Source organism: Rattus rattus, chromosome 8 (genome assembly GCF_011064425.1).
Source record: "Rattus rattus isolate New Zealand chromosome 8, Rrattus_CSIRO_v1, whole genome shotgun sequence".
Taxonomy (NCBI): Eukaryota; Metazoa; Chordata; class Mammalia; order Rodentia; family Muridae; genus Rattus; species Rattus rattus.
Genome location: NC_046161.1, coordinates 112,990,599 through 113,013,829, shown reverse-complemented (window position 1 = coordinate 113,013,829; position 23,231 = coordinate 112,990,599). Strand labels below are relative to the sequence as shown.

The 23,231-nt window shown below is 47.7% G+C and overlaps 2 protein-coding genes across 3 annotated transcripts in view; both read left to right on the top strand.

The window, feature by feature from the left end:
* Higd1a (HIG1 hypoxia inducible domain family member 1A) lies at positions 1–8,733 on the top strand. 2 transcript variants are annotated; one of them, XM_032911224.1, is made up of 4 exons: positions 1–272; positions 5,134–5,252; positions 7,850–7,984; positions 8,576–8,733. In XM_032911224.1, the coding sequence occupies exons 2-4, from the start codon at positions 5,156–5,158 to the stop codon at positions 8,623–8,625; spliced, it is 282 nt and encodes a 93-aa protein (XP_032767115.1). In that variant the 5' UTR covers positions 1–272; positions 5,134–5,155; the 3' UTR covers positions 8,626–8,733. The 2 variants fall into 2 exon arrangements, with proteins under 2 accessions (XP_032767115.1, XP_032767117.1); XM_032911226.1 differs by having other exon boundaries at positions 154–272; positions 5,138–5,252.
* An 8,263-nt stretch (positions 8,734–16,996) lies between these two features.
* The window catches only part of Ccdc13 (coiled-coil domain containing 13), a 42,234-nt gene continuing 35,999 nt past the window's right edge, over positions 16,997–23,231 (top strand). Inside the window, exons 1-2 of the mRNA XM_032911223.1 lie at positions 16,997–17,034; positions 21,516–21,742. Coding sequence (XP_032767114.1) covers positions 21,522–21,742 — 221 coding nt within the window. The 5' untranslated portion in view covers positions 16,997–17,034; positions 21,516–21,521. The remainder of the gene's footprint in view (positions 17,035–21,515; positions 21,743–23,231) is intronic.

The window sequence follows — 23,231 nt, the reverse complement described above, 5'->3', positions numbered from 1 at the left end:
GCCAGGCGGCACCGCGCCAGCACTACCACCCAGGCCTCACGTCTGACACGAACAGCGCGCGCCACCGCGAACCGGGAAGCCCCGGCGTCCTGGCCAATGGGCACCGCGCTGCGAGTGGCCACGCCCACCGCCCCCGCGTGTAAAAGGAGTCCGCCGGCTGCTGGCTTCTGATTGGCTGGGGCAAGCAGTGGCCGCAGCGGGCGAAGCCGGTGTTCTAGCACTCGGGGGTGGAGGCCAGAAGCCGGCTGGACTGAAAGGGACGTCTCCTCTCGGTAAGTGAGGCGGGAGCCGAGCGGGAGGCGAGGGCCACGGGCGTGGGACCCCGGGTAGGCGGAGGTCTCAGGGTCCGGGTAGGCCAGTGCCTGTGGAGCCGGAGGAACGAGGCCGGAGCTTCAGGAGCGGATCGTGGCCGAGGGAACGAAAGTCACGGAGAAGGCAACGATGGCAGACAGGCACCGAGCTGGTGCCAGCTTCGGGGATCCCGGGAGTAGTGGGAGGAGAGGGAGAGGGAGTGCGATCGCACCAGCCTCGGTGTCCGGCCAAGGTCACGAGAAGGTGGGAGATGAGGGCAGGGCGCAGAGCTCGGGCACCTCGGCCTGGCCTTCCCCGGGCGCCACCCGGGGTTTGCGCAGACCTTAGGTGACCCTGTGTCACCGGATGGAGGGGAAAGGCTGTGGTGGAATGCGAATGCCCCTGACAAGGGAACGAGGCGCAGAGATCACAGAAGCACGGCTACAGTTCAGGTGTGCCAACCGCCCCGGTGACTCTGTTATCTGCTTTCCTCGTTTATTCTCGGGGTGAAAAGCAGCCCTCTCTTTGAGGGGGCGATCCCTACCCAGGGAATCTGCTTCCGGGACTACAGAGGCACTCTGCAGCTTAATAGTTTTTATGTAAATTCTTGACAGGTTCAAATGGTTCCCAGTGCTCATGGAGTATGCTAGGGGGGGTCTTTATTTCTCTGCACCAGTACTTGAATGGGTTTCTTAAGATACAAATCCTCGTGTCCTGTCCCTGGCCGTTTGAACCACAATCTCAAGGCTGGCACCTTGGCAGCCATTTTGCAGAAGCAGACAGGTAACTTAGGCAAAATCAGAATTTGAAACCATTGTTTTAGATAATAGTTCACCTGATGCCTAGCCATTTTCTTATTTACCTCTTCTGGGGTGCTGTGCATTTGGAAAAGTCTGTCAGAAGTCAGTCCTGGCCTTACAGAATGAATAATAATGTGCTCGGCAAACTTTCAAAAAAAAATATTTGAGTATCTGATTATTGCTGACTTGAAAATACGTTCTACTTTCTGACAGATGTAGGTCAGTCATTAGGTGAGTGAGAAAAGAGAATCTAGTGGGGAAAAAAATTCTTTAAATCGGAATTGAAATGGTCAGATAATCTAGCTGAAGAAAGAACATCCCGTTTAAGTGTAGGCGTGATGTACACAGTTTTACAGTTCAAAGGGAGTATGAATTTTTATATTTTCAGTTCAGATGTGCGCCTGTAACATAAAGGTGTTCATTTAACAATAAATAGTCAAACAAAAGGACTGTGGACTGTATATGGGGAGAGCCAGATTCTAATCCTACCTTTCCAGAAATATATCCCTAGTGTGGAACAGTCCACGTGACCTTCAAACCCATTCATCCACCTGTAACTAATGTTGATCATCATCTCCTTAATTTCTTACTCTCAATTATGATTTGAGCCTGTTGACCTTGAGTTTTAAAAGCACATACTTTCCTTTTCATTTAAACGACCATATTTCATGAATACTACTAGTACTACCACCACCACCACCTCCTCTCTCCTCTTCCTTCTCTTCTTCCTCCTTCCCCTCCTCTTCTTCCTTCCCCTCCTCCTTCTCCTCCTCCTCCTCCAGCAAGGTCTTGCTGTGTAGCCCAGGCTAGCTTCAAACTTGAGACCTCCTGCCTCCCTTAGTCCGACACTGACATTACACACAAGTGCCACCTCGCCTCACTCTTGAGTCTCCTCATCTCTTTGTAGCCCTCTCTAGTAGCCAGATGCATATATAATTGGTACAAATTCACACCAATGCACTGGAGTAGGTGCCTCTATCCATTGGGTCACGTGATTATAGCTCTACCTGTGAGGCTTTCCGTGACCTCCAGACTCATCTTCAGCTTCCTGCCAGACATCTGCCCGCTCACGCCTGATGGGCATCTTTTGTAAATTTGATTTCATTGTTTTTTGCTGTCTTGAAACAGGGTGTTGCTGTAGCCTGGGCTAGCTTTGCACTCGTGATACTCCTCCCTCTTGAGTGCTGAAATCATAGGCACGCATCACCACTCTGGCTGTGATCAATCCCCTAAAAGAAATAATGGCTACATAACCACATTATGAAATATGCAGCATCCTGACAGTGAGGTCAGATGCCCCACCCATTCACGGGTGATGAAGGGAAGGAATGGGCGTCTTCTGTTCCTTTATGTACAGTAAAGAGATAGTTGTCCCCCTCCCCCCGTGAAAAGAGCAGAAAGCCTTTTGCTCCATGAACCCATTGGACAGTAATATCCACATAGGAAATGGAGAAATGATGCCACCTGTGATTTGTTTCCTTATTTATTTATGGTTTGTTGACTGTGCTAGGTCTAACCCATGACCCCAAGCATGCTAGGCAAACGCTCTGTCACTGCCCTGTATCCCAACACAGTAGAGGTGCCTATAGCATGATGAGTGCCGGAGGCATAAACACAAGGAGAGGTTTGTTTTGTTTTATACTTTTGAGACAGAGTCCCTCTATTATGTAGCTCTGGCTGTCCTAGAACTCAGAGATCCACCTGCCTCTGCCTCTGCCTCTTGAGTGCTGGGATTAAAGACATGTATTACCCTACCCAGCCACAAAGGGATGTTCTTAAAGTAGGTTATAGTCTGATAACTTTGTTTCTTGTAGCTTCGATGAATCAAGACCTACTCAGGATATTTTCTCTTTTTTGTAGATGCTCCATAAGAACAGTAGAAGGAAATGGACACTCGGGTGTATACGGCCCGATGTGTTTGTACTGCCTGATTAAATTCTTTAAAAGTACTTGCTATGTCATGCCATGGAGACATATGCAGGCAGGGCAGGTGTAGTCAAACAGGTGTTTGTAAGTGTCATTACAAATGCAGGCTTCTGTAGGAGTGTGTAACCAAAGTACTTATAAACAAACCAGAGAGGACTTTCCAGAGGAGCCCAGTTCACAGAGCACGCAGCTCTGCAAATGCTCCGAGCCGGCCTGGAACTGGGGTCCTCCTCCTCCAGACTCCGAGTGCTGGTGTTACTGCCGTGTGCACGGCGCCTGGAGAGTTTGTTTAATTTTGCAAGTGTAATGAGCGTCCTGAACCTTGAGCTTGCTGAGCCTTGCACACACAGAAGCTTAGCAAGGTGGATTGTGTTAGGAAGTAATGGAGTACTAAAGAAAGGAAAGGAAAAGTCTCAGTTTAATCTGAACATTCTAGCTCGCTAGTTTTCTTCTCTGTTGATGACAGTATTGACTCCTTAGGGAGTGTAGGGCTTGGAGACATGAGCTCACTTTTCAAACTAAGCATTCCCCCTTTAGAGCTGGGGTTTCTTTCAGGTCTTTTTTGCTGCCACTCAACCCCCTTGAATACCACTCTGTCACCTTTGAGATTTTTCTTGCTGAAGGGAGTATGCTGCACACGAGGAGGATTGTGTATGCTAATGGATGGATGGACAGCAGTTGCTACCATTTGGAGAGTTGTGTACCGTATGTTGTGTTTGCCTTCTTCGTTTACTCTGTGGGTCAGGATTACAGGCAGTTCAAAGGGAGATACACAGTAAGGAAGAGACAGATTTTCCATTGCTGCATCGTGATGAACTTGCGTGTGAAGAGCAATTGTAGAGGGAACCTTTGCTCTCTGTGATGGTCCTGCTCCTTTATTCATTTAACTATTGAGCTCATGTTGGCCTTCTCTGAGTGCCACATAAAAGGATGTTGTAAAAAGAAGATAGGGAGTTTAAAGAGGAAGCCTGGGGAACCTTAGAGTGTCAAAGAAGGGGAATCAGAAGGAGGCCTACTGGGTGTCAAATAAGGCCCTGGAGGAGTTGTTTTCTGTTTGTAGTGATGTTAACAATGATAACCTCAGATAGAAAGAAAGAAGAAAAGAGAGGAAGAAAAAACCCAGCAGCATGGTGGTGCCTTTAATTAATTCCATCTCCCAGGAGGCAGAGGCAGGCAGATCTCTGAGTCTGATGCCAGCCTGATCTATATATAGAGTTCCAAGACAGCCAGGGCTATGAAAAGAGACCCTGTCTCAAAACAAAACAAGAAAACCCCTAAAATGATGCAATGGGACATGAACGCATATCTATAAGAAGCTATTTCAGTCTTCTCCAGCTTTAGGAATCCAGCACCTTCTGGTCTCCTTAGGCACTTACAAGCATACACAGACAGACATCTACACATTCTTTTAAAGAATATTGCTGTTTTCACAGTATGTTAAAGGAAAAATTGTTAGATGAGAGAATAGGCAAAATGATGGAAGAATACACACACACACACACACAGAGTTCTCTAATTGTGAAAGTTCAATTCTAAAATTATTTTTTCAATTTCACAGATAACAGATACCGTGGAAACTAGGCATAGATGTAGCCAGACTTTTGTCTACTTTGCGACTTCTTCTTACTGCCTTTTCAATCCCCTAACACTAAATAGAGAAAAAAGGATAGAGGTGGGAAAGGGTGACATCATTATCATCTCACTGCTTCCTGCTGACTGGGCGTCCAGTTCCTTGGGGGAAGTTTGATCTTTACTGTCAGGATATCTAATTTCTTCTTTTCATTTCTTTGCACATGACTACTTAACAAGCCATACCGCCTCTTGGAACCCCAGCCTTCTATACCCTCTAAAAAGTTCCCAGAATTCCAAATGTCACAGTCACAGAAACTATCTGCAGCTGCAAAACCTTGCCTCTGCTAGAGCATGAGGCAAATCATAGTCAGCTGCTCTGGACAGTCTGAAGCAGCCCCACTTCTCAGACCTGAGATTAAAAGAAAAGCACATTCCTATTTCTGTTTTTTAAACCAAATTTCCCACCATACATAGTAGTTCATTCAGTATTGAATCATATTCTAGATGCTTTTAATTACACAATGTCAAAAAAATTCTCTTTCAGGAAGACTCTTCAAGAAATCACAATGTCAACCAACACAGATCTTTCTCTCTCTTCATACGATGAAGGTCAGGGGTCCAAGTTTATTCGGAAAGCTAGGGAGACACCGTTTGTCCCCATTGGTAAGTTGGCTGATGCTCTGATAATCAGCCTGCTGTGAGCTTGGAGCAGTGGAAGCATGATAAATTTGTGTATTGAGTAGATCCTCAAATACCTTTTTACTTATTTTGTTGAATATGGGAAGATTGATATCATATAAATCTCATCACAAAAGTTCTGTGTGTATTCAGATTTTTGGCTGTTATTTCAGTGCCCTGTGCTGTGTGAGGATTCCCAGGAACACCTTCTGACCCAGAGATTTACCAGGACTCAAGACAAAACCCTGTAAAGGTTTCTAGCGCTGAGAGACTAGAGAGGAAAGTCAGCAAAGACATCCGAGATGGAGCACAAGCCTACGGTGCTTCCTAGAGATCATGCATCCTCCCAGCAGTGACACGGGCAGGCACGGGCTGCCACACTGTGATTAGGTCGTATTGAGGTCGGTCACCGAGACATGCAGTGTCCATGAAACAGAAATATGATCGACCACCAATGGAAATTCTAAAATCAGTAAATTGGAATAATTTATTCACTTAAAGCAGATACAAATTATAATTAGTATTAAAGCACTAGAAATATTCCCTTAAGTTGGCAGTTGATCAGGGATCTGTGTGAACTCTGCCATTGTTGCCTGGAGAGCCTGTCATTTTGCATAGGGCAGGGCAGGAGCTGTGTACACACTTTAGGAAGAAACCCTGTGGTCTGTGGGCAATATAATTATCAGCACCGGGAATACAGGAAAATCAAATGAGAAGCGACTAGACCAGTTAGCGAAGAGAGTGCTGTCCGTGTTATAAAATCCATCACCGGGCTGGAGAGATGGCTCAGCCATTAAGAGCACCCGACTGCTCTTCCAGAGGTCCTGAGTTCAATTCCCAGCAACCACATGGTGGCTCACAACCATCTGTAATGGGATCTGATGCCCTCTTCTGGTGTGTCTGAAGACAGCTACAGTGTACTTATATATAATAAATGAATAAATAAATCTTAAAAAAAAAAATCCATCACCAAGAGCATCAAAAGGAAGAGAAAAAGTCTCACACTCGCGGGCGGCAGTCTCACTGAAGTTGGGGCAGGAACCTGAAGGGCTTGGATCCATATGGATAGAAGCAGCTGACTGCCTCACTCACCCCAGGCTCACGTTCACCCAGCTACTTTTCCAGCTCAGGTCACCTGCCAAAAAGGAATGGTGCCACCCACAATGGACTGGGCCCTCCCACTGTCAGTCAAGACAATATCTCATAGACATGACCACAGGCCATTCTGATGTGGGCAATGCCACAGTCCAGACTGCTTCACTTGACTCTCTCTTAGCAATGGTTCTCAACCTGTGGGTTTCAACCCGTTTACAGGGGTCACCTAAGGACTATGGGAAAACACAGATATTTATCTTGCAATTCATAACAGTGGCAAATGAAGTAGCAACAAATATGATTTTATGATTGGGGTCACCATAAGGACTATATAAAGGGTCACAGCATTAGGAAGGTTGGGAACCCTGTTCTAGAGTGTCAAATTCACCCGGAGGCTAACTAGGACATTACTTCATTGATCCATTGGAAAACATGAAGGGGAAAAGCCAAGCTGGATTTCCATTCTCCGTTCTACAGCTTTCTGGTCTGGGTCTGACACATTCTATTTACTCTGAGGATAGTGCTGTTGCCCCCCGTTTTCCCTCTCCAGTGCTAACACAGTCATTGCCCACTTCCCCTCCCTCTGCTTTAATAGTCCAGCCACTGCAAGCTTAGCCTCTTGAGTGTGTGTGCTGCCCATTTTATACTGACTGCTAATTCTAGTTTGAGGCTGTGCAGTCTACTATGCAGTCTAGGTGTCAGCCTTTTTGAAATTTAGTGTTCTTTGTGGCCTAATGCATGACCGTATTTTTGTCAAAATTTCCTAAATGTTTGAGAGACCGTATGGTCTGTTTTAAAATTAAATTTTTGTTTCTTTGTTATTGTATATGTGTGCATATGTGCATGTGACACAGCACTCATGGAGGTCTGAGGATGACGTTCATAGGTTGGTTCTCTCCTTCCACCATGTTGAGGCAGCTCTCTCTTACTTTCTCTGCACTACATACCCCAGGCTAGCTGGCCTTTGACCTCCCGTCTCCACCTTCCAGCCGCCCATAGGAGGGCCGCTGGGATTACAGATACTCACCACATCTGGCTTTAAACAATCAAACTTGGATTCCTGGAACTGGATTCATTGCCCAGCTTGGTGCAGTTTACCTGCTAAGACAACTCACTGACCCCTGGCATTAAATCTGTCTACTTATTCCATAAGCCCACATTTTTTTCAGAAGTAATCTTTGGCTGGGCATTGTAACACATGCTCTAACCCAGCACCTGGAAAGTAGGGGCAGGAGCAAAATGTGAGGCCAGCCTGGGATGCATAAGATCCAGTGCTTAAGAGACAGAGCCAGGTGGAGTTCAAGGCCAGCTTACTCACTGAATTCTAGCTATGGGTTTGTGAAACAGAAAAGGTTGACAGTTTAGTTGGTGTGTTAATTAATGATCTGATAAAGTCTCCTTACAAAGACAGCAGGAAGTGTATGGTTAATGCTGAGATCGAGTTGGTCCCCTCCCGTGCATCTAACAGGGTTGTGACTCTGTTGTAGGAATGGCCGGCTTCGCAGCGATTGTTGCATATGGGCTCTACAAGCTGAAGAGCAGGGGAAACACGAAGATGTCTATTCATTTGATCCACATGCGTGTGGCAGCCCAGGGCTTTGTTGTGGGGGCCATGACTCTTGGTAGGTTCATCAGTACATTATTTTTTTTGTTTGTTTGTTTGTTTTTTTTCAGAGCTGGGGACCGAACCCAGGGCCTTGTGCTCTACCACTGAGCTAAATCCCCAACTCCTCGTCAGTACATTGTTAGGTTTCTGTTTCTCATTGATGCTTTTTTCCTTACAAAGCAAAGTAAATACTTTTGCTGATCTTAAAACAGTTTGAAAATACCGTTTATTCATTTTCTTATGAAAGAAAGATTAATTAGAGCAGTGACAGGCTTTGCCTCCTGTTCTGTAACTCTTCAATTCCATTGCTCAGATTCTGAACATAGGTTAGTAGTAACAGTTTTCTGAGAAGGCTATGACAGTTGTATTGAGTTTGAGAAGGTAGAAAAGATTCTGAAATGTACTTGCTTTTACTGGCATCATGATGTACTGACTTTATCTTATATAATGTGGTGGGTGTTTCTAAATTTGCCTGGTAAATACTGATTGTTGATTAAAACAGTGGGACACAGTGGGTGAGCTGCGCACACTGCCCTGTCCTGTAGACTGCGGTGTGTTTTCTGAATGCTGAAGGAGATGTTTTAATGCTTCTCTTCTTTTTCTTTAGGTATGGGCTATTCCATGTATCAAGAATTCTGGGCCAAGCGTAAGCCTTAGAAGAGCTGCTGCCTTGGTCTGGGAAGTGCTTGCTTTAGTTAGACGTCTCATATTGAGGTTACATGTTTGTGTCTGCAATAAATAACATATGGGTTTAGACAAAACACAGTATTGAATGTTGGATTACTTTCTGGCCAACTTGATTTGCCTGGTGACCAATTGTTAGTGACTGATTCACTAACTAGGTCGCTAAGGGGGTCAGGGTAACACAGAAGAAATCTGTCACCTGAAAGTACTTGGTCACAGTGCTTTCCTTACACCCTTATGATGAAAGTCACTGTAAGAAGGGCTGCTGGCAGTCCAGGCACACCCTGTGTGCAGAGTCGGCCATGCTTTGGGAGGCTGTCAGGAAAGAGTCATTTACTTTGTCTGCCTGTGGGCTGACTTCAGAACTTCAGGTCTTAAGGTTTGCTGGCTTCTGAAAACACTTTCTAAAGAGCCCATGAAATATAAATATAACTAACTTAGAAAGCCCTGCACCTCAGTAGGAGGGAGCGTGTGTGTGTGTGTGTGTGTGTGTGTGTGTGTGTGTGTGTGTGTGTGTGTGTGTGTGTGTGTGAGTGTGTGTGTGTGCGTGTGTGTGAGTGTGTGTGTGTGCGTGTGTGTGTGTGAGTGTGTGTGTGCGTGTGTGTGTGTGTGTGTGTGTGCGTGTGTAACAACCCAGAAAGCTGGTAAGAGCTGCAGAGAGGCAGTGTTTACTAGATTCACACTTAGACACTGATTGTGGGTTCTGGTTTAGCTCTTTTATAATTGTAAAGTTATATTTTTGCTGCTTTGTAATAGGATAATTCTTAAGCATCATCTTAAAATAGAGGTATTTTGTTTCTTTTTTGTGGTGCTGGGCATTAAGTGCAGGGTCTCACATAGGCTAAGCAAGTGCTGTGCACTGAGTTGAACCCCAGCAGAAGTAGGTGCTGCAAGTGTAAAACAAGGCTAAAGGGCCTAATGCACACAGCCTGTGCAGGCCACGTGGCCACCGTCTGTAAGGCCATGGCTATTAAAGTACCGAAGGTGAGAGGTGAACGGTGGGCGGGCTGGTTTTTCCAATATTTACATACAAATTTGGATATACAGAATATTAAATACACTGTAAAATCCCCCTGTCCAACCTGAACTTACATTCCATCCACAGTGCCAAGATGGCGTATGTATTGTTATTAAAATAAGTCTGAACATATCAGATGTCTTGTTTTTATTTCAGTTTTGAAAAAGTAAGTCCTTCCTTAGACCAGCCAAAGATTAGAAAACAATACCTGTGGTGAGAGACTGTTAGAGGCCACCTCTAGCTAGAACTGACTGCGGGCATCTGTTGGGTACTTACTGAGTGGCCCACCCTGCTCTGAGAATTATACTTTAATTGTGTGTAGTTGTGAGTGTGTATGTGGGTATGTACGTATGAGTGCAAGTGCCTTTGGAGACTGAAAGCATTGAGCATCTCTGGAGCTGGAGTTCTAGGCAGTTGTGCTGGGAATTGAATTGGGTTCTCTGCAAGAGTACTTCATGCTCTCAATCATTGAGCAATCTCTCCAACTCCCTCCTTTTATCTCTTAATTGTATGTGTACAGCAGTCACAGGACAATTTTGAAAAGTCAGTTCTCCCACTGTGATCCTGGGTATCAACAGGTTCACAGTCTTGGTAGCAAGTCCCTTTACCTGCTGAGTCATTGCGCTGGCCCTTTAAGAACTTAAACATATGGTGTTGTCAAACTAATGATCTAGAAGATAGAACCGGTGCCACAGACAGGGCAGGGTCACAGGACCTGTGCTGCCCTGCCCTGCCCTGCCCTGCCCTGCCCTGCCCACCTACAACAGTGACCTTAGGGCTCTGTTTTACAGTTCCAGTTTAGAGTGAATGGGATCGTCACATCAGAAGAGCCCATGATACCATGATATGTGCCAACAGATGTCCGGGACAGCATTGCTGTGGTGGCCTTTGTGAAATTGGAATGGCAGTAGAGGTTACATTTAATACAGTTAAGCACATGGTCCTAGTCATGGACTGTGCAGACTGATCCACTCAGAGTTTTCCACCTTCCCAGCCATGGCATGAGAGAGGATAGGCCATGCTGCGTTCCTGTCTGGCTGCTGCTGGAAGAGTTTGAGAAAGTCCTCTTTTTTGGCTTCCTGTTTTAGCAGTGTTCCGCATTTTGAGAATTCGTTAGTGAGTGCCACCTATACTCAAGATTCCACCACTCTGAGCCAGATTGCTGTGACTTCCTTATCTAAGGTAGGGACACTGTCCGTGATTAGAGAAAACAGGAAGTCCGAGGGGCCTAGCCTAGCTTCCATTACCCAGCACAGGGCTGCTGCCTTATGGTTGTACTGAGTAAGGGTAAAGCAGAACATGGTGGCCTCCAGTAGAAGCAGCAGCAGGAGTGGCTGCCTGGGCTTCTGAGCCCAGGGTTGGGATCAGGAGGCATCCTAAGGAACCAGCATTCTACTTTGGCTTCTCCTGGAACTCTTGCCCTAATGCTCAGTACAGGAGGTGTAGGGTGACTGTTCCAGACCTTTCTTGCCCAGTTAGCCTGTCAGTGTATCCAGAGCCCCTGGCTTTAGTTCCCTGTTCAGCTACCACCTGCCACGTCATTAGAATGAAGTCTTGGGTTGCATTTGGTTTAGTGGTTTGCATTTATCAAGTCCAGTTGGTCCTTTGTTCGTGAGTTCCACACCCCTGGGGTTCATCCAAGCACAAATCTGAAATATTTTATTTTTGTGTCAGTACTGAGCATGTGTGGACTTCCCTTTCCTGTGGTTGTGGTGTGTGTGTGGGGTGGTTCCTCGGGGTGTTGTATACAACCATTACACAGCACTGTGTTGCGGTAGGCAGTGTACGATTCAGAAGCTTAGACTGTGGTGGGTGTGCATAGCTCATGAGCAGCCCTCACCCTCTTGTGAGGAGACCTGAGCACCTGTGCAGGTTTGAGTGGGTTTGGGTGCCTACGCCCCGGAACCCATCAGCAGAAACCCGGGATGCTGTGTCTGAGTAACAGTGACATCTAGTGTCCAGAGTTGGGTCTGCCCACATTTACTAGCTCCCTGACCACAGTGGTCATGGAAGCCATCCATGCCTTCTGTCCAACAGATGTCCAGAGTCCCTAGGATTCACAGTTAAGGTTCCATCCCTACGTAATTCTTCAGACCATTCCCTCACAGCCGCAAGGCCAGAATAAAGCCGGATGATCATGAAGTCAAAGGTGCCATGTGCCAAACACCTAGGTACCCCATCCTGTTGGAAAGCTCTTTGGAACTTGAAGGGAAGGTACCCAGACCATTAGATAGGATGCCACATGACCACTGAAGGCTTTACCTGGCTGAGTTCAAGAAGAACCAGCAAGTGCTGAATCCTGGCTCCCTTAGCCACTTGCACTGGGCAGAGACAAGAGGAAAGTTACCTGGGTCAAGCCAAAGCCATTGTCAGTCTCCTCATGAGAACCCAGTGGCAGATCCTCTAGCATTTGGGGCTGTCTCCAGTGTAATCAGGTGACTGAGTCCACCTTCAGCAGAGGCTGCCATCTACTGCCCTAGTTTGCATTTGTCAGCAACACCACCTTCCGCCATCTCTGGCTCTGAATCTTAGAGGTATCTTTCCTGCCTATTTAGTGGACCAGTCACCAAGCCCTGTCAGCTTGTGTCACATCTGTCCCCTCCTCTCCCTGTTGCCTCCACTTTTTAGCTAGGCTCTCCCAGATGCTAGTGAAGTTAAGTCTCAGCCTCTCTAAGAAAGAGGCTAAAGAGGTCCGCACACAAAATACCAGTAAGTGTATGAGGTCCCGGGACCTAGGCAGCAGGACAAACTGATAGTTCCCGAGATTAGGTGGCCTCCATGTGTGGCTGGGGAATGTGGCTCAATGGTAAAGCACTTGTCTAGCATATCTGAAGCCCTGGGTTCAATGTCCAGCACCAGAGAGGAAGGAAGGGAGAAAGCTAGATGGCAAACATTAAACAGCAATGTGAGATGGCCTGAGAATAAAGTGGGGAAGTTTGGTGGGAAAATCAGTGAATCCACGGCAGTTTGTTGTCCTACTACTTGGTGTAGAGCTGGGGGAGCTCGCACCCATCTGGGAGGCCACCTGGAACAGAGGGCTACAGGATCTTGGTAGGACACTGGGTGTTCTGAGAAAGTCAGTACAGGACTCCAATATGAGATCTCCGTATATACAAACACACCTTGGGTATTAGCTCAGTTGTAGACTCAGACCTGCCCAGAACCAAATGTTAAACCAGGAGAATGTTCCAGGGTCTATAGGAACCGGGGCCAGCAAAACCAGGTCCGTCACAAACTGAAGAGGCAGAGCCATAATCAAAAAAGCTTGAATCTGAAGAAACTGAACTTTTTAATCCTCTGGGGCTCCTGAGTAAGGAGATGAATAATCAGAAAGGCTTAAAACCCTGAGCTGAGCTGGTCTGTGGTGGCGTATTCCATCAGTCCCAGCACTTAGTACGAAGGTAGATCTCTGAATTCAAGGCCAGCCTGGGCTACAGAAAGAGTTCCAGGACTACACAGAGAAACCCTGTCTCAAAAAACAAGCCTCCCTGTGAAGCAGGACAGCTAGGTAGTACTATAGACAGTGGGTACTGCTGAAATACAGGGGCATTTCACGTGTTACAGACCTCTCCACAGCCTGTTTCGTCTTACACAATGGCAGACCTCTCCCACAGCCTGTTTGAGTCTTACACAATGACATTATTTCTATGAAGGAAACTGGAGAGCCAGCTCAGTGGTTAAGAGCCTTGGCTGCTCTTCCAGGGGACAGAATTTCCAAATTCAATTCAAAGCACCCATATGGCACCTCACAACTGTCCTGTAATTCCAGTTCCAAGGGATCTAGTGACCTCTTGTGGTCGTGGGCACCAAGCACACATGTGGTAAACAGACACACAGGCAGTGAAATACTTATTCACATAAAATACATTTTAAAAAAAGAAAATGGGAGTCCGATTTGGCTCATGTCAGTCACTTTTCTGTTCAATTTAGTTTCTCATTGGGTAGAACGACTTTATGTTCATTACTTGTTGGAGGAATATAATTTCTCAGCGAGGGGAGTCTACTTGATGACCCTGTTCAAGAAGATGAATACGCACGGGCCGGGACGATGGCTCAGGGTTACCCTGCAAACCTGAGGACCCCAATTAGGCAAGAACTTATGTATAAAGAAAGAAGTGTAGCCAGGCAGTGGTGAAACCTGCCATTAATCCCAACACTCAAGAGGTAAAGGCAGGCAGATCTCTGAGTTTGAGAGCAGCCTGGTCTATAAAGCAAGTTCCAGGATATCCAGGACTACACAGAGAAACCTTGTCTCAAAAACAAACAACAAAAAAGGCCAGTATGACATTGCTTACGCTTGTGATTCTGGTGCTGGAGAGACAAGCAGGCTGCCAGGCTAGTCAAATTGTTGATCCCAGGGCCAGTGAGGGGCCCCATGTCTTAGACTTCTCTCTGTTGCTGTGGAGAAATGCTCTAACAAAAAGCTAGTTAGGAGGAAAAGTTGATTTGAGCTCACAGTTCTATCACCTTGAGGTGATCGAAGTGGAACAACCAGTTACTTCACCATCACGAGCAGAAAGAAATGAATCCATTCTTCTCTACAGTCCAGCATACTCTACCCTCACACAATTCACAACCCAATCCCACGGTGCCACCCACAATTAAACAAGACAGTAGTCCTCAGGCCAGCCTGGTCCCGACAGTCTCCCAGGTCAGTCTCAATTGCGTCAGTTGACAAAACTGACCACATCCTATCTCAAAAACTGGATCAATGAGGGACTGGAGAGATGGCTCAGTGGTTAAGACCATTGATTGTTCTTCCAGAGAACTTGGGTTGAATTCCCAGCACCCACATGGCAGCTCACAACTGTAACTCCAGTTCAAGGAGATCTGACACCCTCACACAGACACACATGCAGGTAAAACACCAATTCAAATAAAATTTAAGAATAAACACATTTAAAAAAAAAGCCTGGATGAATGATTTCTGAGGAAAACCTGTAAGGTTGATGTCTGTCCTCTACATGCATGTGCACAAATAATTTGCATTTTTAAAGAGGAAGTTTGCTGTGGGATTGTCTCTCCAGATATGTCAGAAAGAAGGTACTCCCATGAAGTCTCACCAACATGGCTGCCTAAGCAAGACCTGAACAAAATGATACCAACAGGCATGCTAACATGGAAAGGGGGAAAGTTCACAAGGCCTCAACTCTGGACAAAGAACTGCAGGAAGCTAAGGAACACTGAAGCCTGGAGAAATGGTCCTCTTCAGAGACGAGTACACAAAGTGTGTGTCCGATACACAAAGTGGTCAGTCCTGAGAACATACATAAAAGTGACATTATCCAGACTAAGCATAAGGCATTTATGTATTTAGGAATATGGGTGTACACAAGTGCGCGTGCGTGCATGCACACATGTGCGCACGCGCGCACACACACACACACACACACACACACAACCACCACCACCAACAACAACAACAATTAAAAGAGACCATGCATTTGGAAGAAGCAGGGGAGGATACATGGAAGGTTTTGGGGCAAAGAAAGGGAAGAGGGAAATAATGTAATTATAACCTCGAAAATTTTTTAAAAAGAGAAATATTGGGGCTGGAGAAATGGCTCAGAGGTTAAGAGCACTGGTTGTTCTTTCAGAAGTCCTTAGTTTTATACCCAGAAATCACATGGTGGCTCACAACCATCTATAGTGAGAACTGATGCCCTCTTCTGGCCTGCAGGCATATGTGCAGACAGAATGTTGTATGCATAATAAATAAAACTAATATAAAAAAATGCAACATGGCTTCTTAAAAAATGTTTTTAAAAAGAGAGAAATGTTTAATTATGTCCCACTTGCAGAATATGAAGAACCAACAAAGTAGCAAATGCTTAAAATGTTGTTTTATTTTCTGTATTTAGTCTGAGTGGTTTTTTTTTTTATTTCTGAAAATGTTACAAATAGCTACAATTAAAGCATGCTACATATTCAGGTCTGGTGAGAAGCTCAGCAAGTAAAGGCACTCACTGCCAAGCCTGAGGACCTGCAACTCCAGCAACTCCCACAAGTTGTCCTTGGACCTCTACACACATGCAGGGCACAGGTGCCCCACACTGGGAAGGCAGAGGCAGGCAGATGTTTGTGAGTTCAAGGCTAGCCTGGTCTACAGAGAGTTCCAGAACAGCCGGTGCCTACATGGAGAAACACTGTCTCAAAAACAAACAAACAAACAAACAAATAATTAGCAGTGTTGTACGAGTAGTTCTGGCTAGAGAAACAGGATGTGTGGGCTGGGATAACGAAAATGAAGACATGGATCCCAAGTCTCTTGGCTTCCTGAGTGTTAGAGCATCAAGTTTCTAAAATTTGTCCGACTGAGAAATGAGCAGATAGTGGCAGAAGAGCGGGGACAGTGGGAAGGTTTAAAAAGGACAGAAACTAGAGGGGAAAATTCCTAGCTTTGGGAGAGTGGGTTAGTCGAATATCCTGATCAAAAGCAATCTTTGGGAGCAGGGGAGCATGAGAGCACTTGCTGTTCTCACGGAGGATCTGGATTCCACTTCTAGCAACCATGTGGCAGCTCACAACTGTCTGTGGCTCAGCCTCCTGGGGATCGGAGGCTCTCTCTGGCCTTTACAGCATATGACACACACGTGGTGCACAGGCATACACATAAGCAAACGCTCATAAAATAATTAGCTAAAAAAAGCCATCCTGTGCCACAAATGTTTTACACACACACACACACACACACACACACACACACACACACACACACACACAATGTGGTGCTGGGGATAGAACCAGGGTCTCATACAATCCTACCGCACTCTACCACAGAGCTACTTCTCCAATCCTTAGTCTCTTAGAACAGGGTTTCCTTACGTAGCTCAGGCTGGCTTAGAAGTCACTGTGGAGCCCAAACTGGACTTGGATGTGTGATCCTCCTACCTGTGCCTCCAAGGTGCTGGGACTGCCGAACATTCATCCCCGAAGCCTTCTAATACGTAGTGGTGCAGCCTGTGTCACCCAGTATTCAATAGAGGCAGGAGGATAAGGAGTTCAAGGTCATCCTTGGCTACAGAGGGAGTTCGAGGCCAGTCTGGGATGCAAGAGACGCTACCTTTAAAAACAAAAGCAAACAAACCAATCCCCCAAATCCTTAAATAAAATATACTACGGAAGAGTAAAGGTTTCAGGGGCACTTTGCCTTCTCATGCCCAGCTGGTGTGTGCAGTTCCATAGGCCTTCCCTGGAGCCTCCGCACTGTCAGCTTAGATCTTTAAGGGCTCTCTCGGCCCCCGTACATGCGCGCGACCGTGCTGGTTTCCCCGGTGATAGTTGCCAAGGCAGCACATGCCGGCGTCGGGAAGGGCGGAGGAAGCGCCCCTGGCCCTGAAGACGGACCCCGAAGCGCGGCCGCGGTAAGTGCAGGAAGACTGAGTAGTGTGGGAGCCGAGCGGATCGAACCAGGGGTCCAGCGGGAAACCGAACGAGGGGCGGAGTGGGGAACCTAACCGGGGAGCCGAGAGTGGAGCCAACAGTGAGGAACCAAACCAAGGGACCGAAACAAGATCCGGAAGGCGTGGCTGCAGCGTGTGGCCTCTCTTTGGGGTCGGGCTGCTGGTGTTTTCCGCGCGGGAAGGACTCGTGAGGCAATGACCTGCCCAGCGACCTGGGTGGGCAGGACTAGGAAGCAGGTCTTCCGTGGCTGCCACTCAGCACGTGGCGTCAGGACTCACCCCACTTCATCCCCTGCTTAGGTGCTGCTGCCCTGGCTTGACCCCCGACACACGAGGGGCTTGGAATGGGAAGGAGGTGGGCTGGGCTGCACGGTTCAGCTGGAAAGTGGCCGGCTGGTGGGAAGTGATTGGTGCTCAGGCCCTGTCCTCCGTCCTGCTTCTCCAGTCCTTAGTCTTTTGAGTAGGGCTTCACTCTGTAGCCTGAGCTGGCCTTAAAACACACCTAGAAAACCCATGCGGGTCCCAAATTGGTAATCATGCTCACGTTGGAAGCTGAACTGGACTACATACCGACATCTTGTCTTAAAAAGAAAAACAACAAAGGTTGTAAGCAATTGTGGTTATCTGTGGCTAAGTATTTGTAACAGTTACTTGCGGTTAAGGTGGCTCATTGGTTACAAAGTATAGTTGTCTGAAAAACGGCCAAATTCCCTCACGTTTTTCGTAGAATACTCATTAAGCACCTACTGTGTCCGTGTAGCGTGGCCATGAACAGAGTGGATGAAAATATGTGTCCTGGTAGGCGTGGTGGCGCATACCGGTTGAGACTGGTCTACACAGCAAGTGCCGGGCTGTCAGGCCAGCCCTTGCAGGTGTCTCAAACAGATAAAATGAAGTTTAAGTGTGTGTCCTGTCGTAGTTTACCTATCAGTAGGGGGAAACACAGCTGATGTGTGGCGTGTGCTACAGGTCAGGTGCAAACTGGGTGACCCGGGCAGTGAGAACAAGCAAAGGATGGTGGTTCACATTCACTAACAAGTTGACTAGATTTAGAACTAGGAAACACACCCCTGTGCGTATTCGTGCACGTGAGGGTGTTTCCAGAGAAGTTTAGCTGAGACAGGAAGACCTGCCATCCCATAGAGTCCCAGACTGAAAAAATGAGTGAAGCCTTCATCTCTCTGTGCTTCCTGACAGCAGACTCCCTGTGACCATCCACTTGTGGGTGCCGCCCTTCTCCAACATGGTGGGCTGTATCCTCCAAAACTGTAAGCTGACTAAGCCACCCTCCCCTTAAGTCGCTTTGGTCACACATTTGCCCACAGCAATGAGAAGGGTAACTCATACACCCTGGGGACAGAGGTGGTGGTAGCGCTTCTCAGGAGCTCAGGGAAGTCATCCCGGAGAAGAGACCCATTGAATCCAGAGATGGCCAGGAAGCAGCCGGGGAACACATGGAGACCAGAACTTGGAAGGAGCAGTAAGAGTGCAAGCCATGAGCCCGAAGCACCCCTAGTGATGACACGGGAGGGGAAGGGCCCTGACGTTGTGCTGAGGTGAGCATCTTACAGTGGACAGTGTCAGGGCCAAATGTGTGCAGAACAGGTTGTAGTATGAGGGTGAGGCAGGGGCAGAGAGAGACATGAGTTATAGAACTATAGGATAGCCCATTGGGTGATGGTCGTTGGTCTGGGCTTACCGTGGAAAGGGTAGGCGTGTCCAGAATCTACATGATCTGTAGGACTGAAAGGCCGACAGCTAGTCGGTCGTGTCAGCCATGTCAAACTCAGGAGACAGGAGCCTCTGTGCTCTTGGGTTCTTTGCCCCATTTTACCTCTGCTGCCTCCCTCCCAGAACCTGTTTCTGGTCACCCACTTTCCGTGGGTACATGCTCTCAGCTAATTCTTTGGGGAAGTCCCTAGGGGCTCTTACCTTTCCCTCAAAGCACGTTCACTTCATCTGTCAGTCAGCCTCAGACTCTGGGTTCCTTTCCATTCACAGGAATAAATGAGTCTGAGCGACCACCTTGCTGTGCTGCTCTTCCCAGGTGCCCCCACCCCAAGCTGCTGTGGCTTTGTCTTCCCTGCTACAGGAGCATGTGAGATAGGCCTGGTGCTAAAGGGTGTCTGAGAGCAGGTCGGCAGCTGGGCAGTCAGGGAGCCCAGCAGTGAGTGTAACTGTCCTGAGGTGTTTGTGAGCCTGGGAGTCACGGCAAGACGGAGACAGACTCAAGGACGGTTATAAAAATTAAAATGTATGTTTATCATAACACTGAACCACAGACTATGTGGGGTAAAAAGGAGACTCCTGAAGCCCTTATCATGGAGAAATCTGCCTGTCCTCGATTGCAGAGGCGCCATTCCCACTAACTGAGAAACAGAAGCAGCACAGATGTGGTCCTCAGAAGACGGATGAAGAGGATGCACACATACACAGGGCGACTTTAGGGAAAGCACGGCAGCTCAGGAAACGGGACAGGGCTGGGGCTACTGTGCTAGCCCATAAGCCAAGATCAGGAAGATGGCATCACCTTTTATCTGTGGTTCAAGACTGTGCACCCATGACACCAGAGGTGATCAGGAACCTGGGAAGGGATCTCAAGGCAGAGAAAGAGGTGAAGCAGAAGAAGGGACTGTTGGGAGAGGGAGAGGAGTAGGCTGGGGTCAGAGGTCCACAGGAACAAAGTGAGCAGATCCACAGTGAAACCCATAGCTTAAAGGGGAGGGGCATGAGAATGTGGTTAGTTGAGATCCATTTTGGCTCACAAGGTTGAGGGGCTACATATGGCCATGGCCCTCTGAGGTGGTTCAAGACATCACATGGCAAAGGACAGCAAGTATGTCTGCATACATGCATAGTACATGTGCGATATGCGTGAGTCTCTGTGTGTGAGTGTGCACATGCATAGCAGATTCTTAGAAAGTTAAGCAAGGTTTTACCGCAGAATCAGAGTTTTCACTCCATGTATTTACGAAGAGAGACGAAAGTGTGCTCACACGATCATCTTCTCAGTGTGCATGTCCGTAGCATTTTGATTCTGGGATGTCCAAGTGACAGCTAGAACTGTAGGCCCCGTGCTGCTTCAAGGCACTAAGATGATACTCAGCAGTGGAAAGTAAGGGCCTGAAACCTGCAGCACTAGGGTTGAACATCAGAAAAGTGGCACGGGGCAGAAAAAGAAACAGTCACAAAAACCTACCCACTGTGCGACTCTAGTCATGGGGAATCATGGGAAAGGCAAAAGAACGAACAGAAGCAGCGTGGGGTGGGGATGGGCCGTGGAGTCTGAGAGCAGGGTCCACACGGGAGCGGTGGTGTGATGGGATGCCATTGTGGTAGTGTTGGTCTAGCTGAGAGTCAGGCTGTCAGAAAGCGCTGTGGTGTGGGGCGATGGATGGGCTGAAGAAGATGAACAGAGATCGGTGTGTGGGCCAGGATGTGATTGCGCATGTCCTGGACCCCTACGTGAGTGCGGGTAAGCCAGTGAGCTCGTTTCTGACTCCAGTAGACCAGCATCCAGGGCAGGTGGAGGCAGGGAGCAGAGACTTGGCGGGAATGAGTGGTTCCAGGTACAGGGATTGCCTCCTAGATTCTGTTTGTAATTGAGAGGAGGCTGAAACAGTCGACGCCTTGTCTCAAGCTCCTACTTTGATACTGAGTGTGAGGTTTCTGAGAGGGGTGGACAGTGGACAGTGGTGGCATGGTTGCTGTGCTGTGCCTTAAGGGAAATGTCATCATTTCCCTTACATCGTCATAAGCTCATTCTTTACCTGTGGGTAGGAAGGACAGATGGACAAGGAGGCATATGTCAGAAAAACTTAATTCCAAAGAGCTTTTCCTGCTTATTATATCTAAACCCAGTACTTGGGGGCTTGTCTTCTGTGTGAGTGGGTCACCTCAAAGTATAGTAGAAAGATTTGCTGTGCTGTCTGTTCATGATGTATGTGCTTTAATGTGTGTAAATTATACCTCAAATACACTGTTTATGTGGGGGGTTTTGGTTTTTTACATACAGTACCATGTAGCCCAGGCTGGCCTAATCTCCTGTTGTGATCAAAAGTCTGGGAGTGTAGATATGTGCGGCCCACCCAGATCTAGCCCTCAACTGTGAAGGAGAAATGACAGCGGGAGCCCATGTCCAGATCAGGATCTAGCTGGTCTGGGATGAGCCCAGAGAGCTTCAGCTTTGACAGGTCCCGGGAGATGCCAGTGTGCAGCCAGAATGGAAAGCTGCTGACAGAGGGCCAGGCAAATGAGTCTGAGCAAGTGAGCCTCCCGCTGCCACCTGCAGTGGGGAGTCTGCTCAGCCCTGCTTTAGGCGAGGGAGTCTGAGCGAGTGTCTTCTTAGACTCACTGGTGGCTCAGTAGAGAACCTCGGCCTCTGGGCCAGCATCCTGCCATGTGCTAGTTGTATAGCCCAGCTCTGGCTTCTCTGTTCTCAGGGCAAGATGGCGGCTGATGAAAGCTCTGCAGACACTCTGCGACTCCAGTTCAAGGCCATGCAGGAGCTGCAGCACCGACGGTTACAGAAGCAGATGGAGAGAAAGAGAGAGAAAGAGCTGAGCTGTCAAAGCAAAGCTGATGACCAAGAAGGGCTCATGGTGATTCCGGATGGCCTCAGCCTCCTCGACACAGAGGAGCAGAACCTAAAAAACATCTTTGAGAAGAGGTAAGGACCCTTCAGCCACACTGCAGGCTGGTGGGGAGGGCAGGGGTGCAGTGGAGAGGGCAGGGGTGCAGTGGAGAGGGCAGTGGTGCAGTGGAGAGGGCAGGTGTAGTCAGCTGGTTCACCTGGGCAAGTGTTTGTAAGTTCAGAGTGAGTTTGATACACATGACTGAGGCCTCTTGTAGCTGACAGAGCTGTGCTTTCTGGGTGAGAGCTGCTAGGCAGAGCATTTAAAGCTAGACAGAAAGACTGTAAACTCACCAAGCTGTGGTTAGTCTGGATTCTCTCTTACTTTGCCTAGACCTGTGTTTCTAAGGGCTGGGATGGACTTGATTGTTTGTAGATCCTTCTGGTTCTGCCCAGGGCTTTCACCTCTGCCGTTCTCCCCCCCACACACACATACACACATCCTGAGAGATATCAGCACGTACATGTCACCCTGTTCTGAAGCTCTGCAGATTTCTTACTTTTTTTTTTTTAAGTCATTGGTATGAAGGTTTAAAGATATCTATAATTTTCTCAGTGCTCTGGACTTGACAGTATCACAGGAGCACACGGACTTGTGTAGGCCGATGCGGTACCTCATGCTAGCCTTGTCCCAAAAACCACAGCCATTGATGAGTTGTCTCTTAGCTTTTGGCTTTGCCCGGAATATTTTTGCTGGATTCAAGTTCAATTCTCAGTTTTCCAAATGACCTATTGTAAAATGTCAATTAAAAAAAAAAAAGCTTTCTCGATAATTACAAAGTCCCATGGCTCTCAAATATTAACCTCGGCTTGATCTAGACCTCTCTAAAGTGGGCCCCAAACCAGAGACAGTGGAGCTGGCAGGCTGCTTGGGCCTCTGGTGGAGTAAAGTGAGGCACAGCAGAGTTCACACTGGTCCTTACCTACAATCGCTGTCACCCATAAAGTGCTGGCTTAGCTGCCTCCGGGGCCTGTTCTGGGCTGTGTCACTTGCCCATGGCTCTGATCATGTACCGGGCCTGAAACATCGGAGGATTCACTGAGCTCACAGTTGAGGGTACGCGTGTGTGGCCATTGTGTCAGGATAGTACTGGGAAGAGCTCCAGGCTATGAGTGAGCTGGCTAAGGTACAAAGCTGAGAGCCAGACACCAGCCACAGGCCCAGCTAAGACTCGAAACCCTGCTCTATGTCCCAAAGTTCATAATCTCTGCTTCAGACACTTGAGGCTGTAAGGGACATTTTATATCCAAACCTTGCCTTGTGCCTGACACAGGAGCAATCCCAGGCCCATCAGGGTGCTTTGTAGTTCTGAAAAAGCGTCACAGGATGACTGACAGCATATAAAGCATGTACATCTGTGTACCATGTGTGTGCATGTGTGTGTAAGCATGTGTGTGTGCATGTGTGTGTAATCATGTGCATGTGTGTGATCTGAGGATGTGTGTGGCCTGAGCTCTCGTGTATCTCTGAAGCTGGGTGAAGCTTCTGTGGCAAGTCCATTCTAACTTCTCCGCAGTATTTCTT